The sequence below is a fragment of the Lactuca serriola genome, chromosome 4 (assembly GCF_051521515.1).
Source record: "Lactuca serriola cultivar US96UC23 chromosome 4, Lser_US96UC23_V15, whole genome shotgun sequence".
NCBI lineage: Eukaryota > Viridiplantae > Streptophyta > Magnoliopsida > Asterales > Asteraceae > Lactuca > Lactuca serriola.
This window is the reverse complement of record NC_136411.1, coordinates 85,026,746-85,032,362: the sequence shown is the minus strand read 5'-3', so window position 1 is coordinate 85,032,362 and position 5,617 is coordinate 85,026,746. Positions and strand designations below refer to the sequence as shown.

Sequence of the window (5,617 nt, the reverse complement as noted above, 5' to 3'; positions counted from 1 at the left end):
CACATCATTTGCTGGTTCATTGCTTTCATTAGTAACATCAATGACCGGATCCAATTCATCCCTTAAACTCGTATTTTGGTTTTTTGTGGCTTCTTCCATATAGAATTTTCTGAAAATTTATTCATAATGAATTAGTGATAATATGGGTGAAGGCACTTAAATATTTTAGACTTGCGTTAAAAAACTATTTAAATTCCAATCCCACTCGGATTTTGGTTTTTTGATGCACTTTAAATATTTCCTGAAAATATATCCACATTAGAATTTGTGGATATGGGTTTAGCATTTTAAGAGGTCACGTAACAGTGGGATTGTAATTTAAACTCACTAAAGCAAACTTCAAAAACAAACATGGAACGAACGAAGATGTATAGTACAGTACAACACGGAAAAAAAAAACAAAATAACATAATGATATAAAAAAATACCTGAATAGTGAATCTGAAGGGGATGAGAAAGAGACTTCTATTTTCTAATATGCAAGTGGACTTGCGACAATGAAGATTGAAGAAGAAGAATGGAGAAAACGAGAAGGATAGAAGGATAGAATGTCGCCGGTATTGTCAATAATCAAAGGGTTTTATTTTATTTGGGCTTTGGTATATTCAATATTTATGGACGATTGGACGCTGGATTTTGAGATTTGCTAGGGAATCTATTTTATTATTATTATTATTATTATTTTATATATATATATATATATATATATATATATATATATATATATATAAGTGGTTCGGTTAATATAGGGTCGGTTACCATATAAAAACCAAAACTGAACCACTAGATATCGGTTATCAAAAATAATAACCAAATCAAACGGTTTTAAAAATGGTTCGGTTAATATGGTTCGGTTTTAACGGTTTTAGCGATTATAGTTGGGTTTTTCGGTTTTTATACTCACCCCTAGTCATTTAAGAGGTTTTTTTAAAAACGTGTATTTTATAAGGTATCGCCTTAAAAAATGATTGGTTATTTATTTATTTATTTTTAATATCTACTTAGCTTAGAGGATTGATATGATAACAGTTTTAGCCGAAGGGACTCAAAGTGAAATTTCGTAATAAAACCCCCGAAAAAGTAAAATGTAATGAAGAAAAATAATTTTAAAACCCTAATGGATTGTTAAAAACGCAAGGATTTGCATCCAGTCACAGATCTTGTCTTCATCGCGATTCAAATCTACATGATTACCCTTGTTCTCCATTCTAATTAATTCTGGTTCTCTATCTCTCTCCTCATCGAATTTATCGGAAATTTGGAAATTCTATAGGACGATCGAGCAGTTCTTGAAAGTATATTGTTTTTTTTTCTGGTTTGCAGATTGAAATGGCGGCAATTGCAGTTAATCAGTTTGCTGAGTGCGTTACTTGCCATGCTTGGAGCCCCGACCACTCAAGTAAGATACAGATACATATCTTCATAATGAATTTGTCTATGTTTGGATGTAACCTTGATTATAGGTTAATAAACTTGAGATGCTCCGTTTTGGTTCCACGATTAGAGATATGTTCATAATGATGAAAGAAAATTTTGGGAAGTTACAGATTTCAAGACTGATGTATTTCTTTTGATTTTAGTAGGTATAGCTGTTGCCATTATGAATTATGCTCCCTAAGATACTACATAATGTTGTTGACTTAGATGCTCAACCGCAATACTTTTGAAAATGACAAATTCGTATAAAGTATTGCAAACTTAACATCGCCATATTTTTTTGTTTGTAGTACATGTTACAGAGTTTAATGTGATTCGTGATTTTCATGGATACATTTTGCAATCCTTATAAATGTTGGAGATCTGGTTAGTATGTTCATTGTTCAAAGGAAAATTTCCTAGAATTACCATGGAGATGAAGAATTGGGAGCATCTGGACCTTAGTAAGATCGATCCAAACGGCTGACCAAACTTCATCTTTTCAACACTTACAAAGCAGTTTTTGAAAGTGTTCTCAACTATTCTTATGAAAATAGTAGCCCACTTCTTTAGGCGTTTGAGGCTTGCTATAATGCATATTTTCTCTTTTTCTATTGTATGTCCTTTTACTGTGTACATGGTCCTTTTGTTTCTTCTAAGTTTACTATGCTCTTCTATGATAACATAGCCATTTTGCAACATGTTTTTCTTTTTCTCTCTACTTGCACCTATTATGCAGGATTGTAATAGTGACTGTGTTTCCTGCAGTGATAGCTCTTTGTCCAAACAATCATGAGGTTCACATCTACAAATCAGTTGAAGAAAATTGGGAAAGGATTCATGTTCTGCAAAAGGTACTTGATATTTTCTTACATCACTTCCTTTCTATATACTTGTTTATGCTTTAATCTTTCTAACTTATCACACCTATCCTTTACTTTCTTTGGTATTCTTTTGCATTATATTTCTCAAACTTTAGCTTCTTCCTTGGTGCAGCATGACCAAATTGTTGCAGGAATAGATTGGAGTAAATCATCAAACAGAATAGTTACTGTGTCTCATGATCGCAATTCGTGAGTGAATGTTTTAAATATTTATTCTATTCAATTTTGGGATCCTATTTGCATCTCTCTCTCTCTCTCTCTCTCTCTCTCTCTCTCTCTCTCTCTCATTCATGAGTGAATGTTCTTATTGTTTTTTAGATTCTATGTTATGAAAGCTTCTCAAATTTGCAGGTATGTTTGGAATCAAGAAGGATCTGTATGGGTACCGACTCTTGTTATCCTCAGGCTCAATCGAGCTGCACTCTGTGTGCAATGGAGCCCTAAAGGTATTGTAGACCTCTCTTATGGATTCTCAATTATACTCATGGACACATAAGTAGGATTCACCTGTATCATCTTAGTCACTAATTATTGTTTACAGGAAACAAATTTGCTGTGGGAAGTGGAGCTAAAACTGTTTGTATATGTTACTATGAGCAGGAGAATAACTGGTAATAATAGCTTCCTCTTTAGACTTTTAACTTCTTCAGTTACTTATAAACCATATACAATATTCATTTCCTCAGGTGGGTTAGTAAGCTAATCAGGAAAAAGCATGATTCTTCTGTGACCAGTGTTGCTTGGCATCCTAATAATGTTTGTATTTTCTCTTATTACACATAACTTTAAAATTTTCGCCCTTTTCCACTTTAAATTTGATATTAAACTTTCTTTTTGTACATCCATTTTTCTTCTCACCATTGCAACTCTAGGATAAGTTTCTTTTGCTGTTTCTTAGACAATTAATTATATGTTAGAAAATGTTATTACTTTGACATGATTGGTTATTCTTGACAGGTTCTCATTGCTACAACATCTACCGATGGAAAATGTCGAGTTTTCTCGACTTTTATTAAAGGGGTTGATGCAGGGTATTAAGCTTCATCTTTTCCTACATTTAATCTCTTTACTTTTACCACAACATTTTCACTGACACATGTGATTATGGTTGTCAGTAAACCAAGGAAATCAGGAAGTGGCTCCTCATTAGATGCAAAATTTGGAGAGGTTTGGCTTTATTATATTCCTGAATTAACCTAGAATTTGTGCTATGGAGAAAGATAAAAAAAAAAAAAAAATCAAATGAATGACCCTAATTAACCTAGAGGAATACATATATGCTACCACATAACCCTAATTGCATGCACTTTCTCATTTATACTTATAACTTATGTTAGTTACAAACTTACAATGCTATAAAAAAATTAAGTTTATTTCTTGTTATGTTTGAGCAGCAAATTGTTCAGCTTGATCTCTCATTTTGTTGGGCTTTTGGTGTCAAATGGTCCCCAAGTGGAAATAGCTTAGCTTATGTAGGTGAGGGAATTTACACTTTTTGCTTCATATTCAAGTTAAGTTGCTATAAGTTTGTAATTGTGGATTCTGATTAAGTGAAAAATGCTGAATCAATAGAATATTTGCAATTCTTCATACAAATTATTGTAGGCAAATTAAATCTACAATGAGTAACAAGATATTATCTTCCATGTTTTTGTTGGCTATAACAAACAGGTCATAATTCAATGATATACTTTGTTGACCATATCGGACCTTCCCCTTCTGCTCAAAGTGTAGTATTGCGTGATTTGCCTCTTCGTGATGTGGGTCAGCATCCTCTCTATCATTCTGCATTGTTTTTGCACTTCTTGTTATTCAAGTTTTCACAAACAACATATTTTATTATTTCAGGTTATGTTTGTCTCTGAGAAACTTGTAATTGGTGTGGGATATGACTGCAATCCCATGGTTTTTGCAGCAGATGGAATAGGATCATGGTATGATTCTGAGATTCAAATTTTCAGGGTTAATTGCACCAAAAGTATATTTCATTTGTTTTCTTTGATCTATGTTTTTAGGAGCTTTGTGAGGTTCCTTGATGAAAAAAAGTCAGCATCTTCAAGTGCAAGATATGGGTCACAGGTTCTTACACTCAAATTATTTACGCCTTTCTTGATGAAAAAAAGTCAACTTTCATTATTTTCAGAAAAACTTGCCATAAATCATCATTGAATGTTCTGTAATTGACTAATTGTTTCTGATTTGCAGCTGACAGAAGCATTTGGGAAGTTCTATGGAAGCTCAAAACAGGGAACCAGTAATGATAAATCTCGTGGTGGTGTTCATGACAACTGCATCAAGTATATATCACAATTCTTACTTTTTTTTTTTTTTTTTCTAATTTAATTTATCTTTCTTAATTTTAATCTTGTGAAGGCATAATGACATTTTTCACTCTTGTTTAATTAATTTTCCTATCTGACATTTGTAGTTGCATTGTGCCTTTCAAGACATCATCAGGGAGTAACAAAATGACAAGCTTTAGCACTTCAGGTAAACATAATTCCCTCGTTTTTTAAACCAATAACCATTTTGTACTTTCATTGATTTCTTTTTTAGAGCATCTTACTTTCATTTCTTCCTATTACAACATTAAATATCTTCCCAGTTATAGCAATGTCATCCAAATACAAAGCTAATTACACTGCTGAGATAAGAAAAAAAAAAATTAAAGCCGAAATTACCAATTTCTTATTTTGTGCATTTAGGTAAGAAAGTCACAACGTTACATGTTTTAATAAAATGTGTAACTTTGTTGCATAAATAAGTACATAGCACAGTCGAGTTATCAGTTTGATGATATTATTTTTTGATTGATATTACAGGATTAGATGGAAAAGTTGTGATATGGGATTTGAAAAATCAGGAAGACTTACTCGAGTATATGTAATGTAAATCTTATGAATAAAGGTTGTACCCCGTGCATGGATGATTGTACTTTTCAAGCTTCTATCTGGAGTGTGTCTTTTTAACATCGGTATTTTTGTTTTTCACATGGTGTTTCTTATATACTAGAACAATATAAATCAAGTAACGATGCTATGCTATGACTTTGTTTCCTTGTTAGTATCAATTGAATATCTCTCTGTATTCCTTTTTATTTTTTTGTTGTTGAGATCTATGTAACTTGTTCACAAAGCTTTAGACCTGACGTCTCCATGTAGCACCTAATAGGTAAGGGTACTTTTGGGTTTTTGACCAAGGTTAATGAAAATCGAACATGGAAATAGAAATTAGTCGTTTGAGGCACTTTCGTATTAGTTTGATCCTTCATAGAAAGATATCATGGAATTTACTTAGGAACAATCCAATTCAAGGCT

The 5,617-nt window shown here is 32.4% G+C and overlaps 1 protein-coding gene across 1 annotated transcript; it reads left to right on the top strand.

The window, feature by feature from the left end:
- Positions 1 to 1,095: 1,095 nt before the first annotated feature.
- Positions 1,096 to 5,397, top strand: LOC145102052 (actin-related protein 2/3 complex subunit 1A-like). Its single transcript, XM_079039384.1, has 16 exons — positions 1,096 to 1,221; positions 1,324 to 1,399; positions 2,185 to 2,270; positions 2,413 to 2,489; positions 2,652 to 2,746; positions 2,842 to 2,911; positions 2,987 to 3,056; positions 3,258 to 3,331; positions 3,416 to 3,467; positions 3,695 to 3,776; positions 3,972 to 4,060; positions 4,149 to 4,234; positions 4,316 to 4,379; positions 4,506 to 4,597; positions 4,729 to 4,790; positions 5,123 to 5,397. Exons 2-16 carry the CDS (start codon positions 1,330 to 1,332, stop codon positions 5,185 to 5,187), a joined length of 1,134 nt encoding a protein of 377 aa, XP_078895510.1. The 5' UTR covers positions 1,096 to 1,221; positions 1,324 to 1,329; the 3' UTR covers positions 5,188 to 5,397.
- The last annotated feature ends 220 nt before the right edge of the window (positions 5,398 to 5,617 follow it).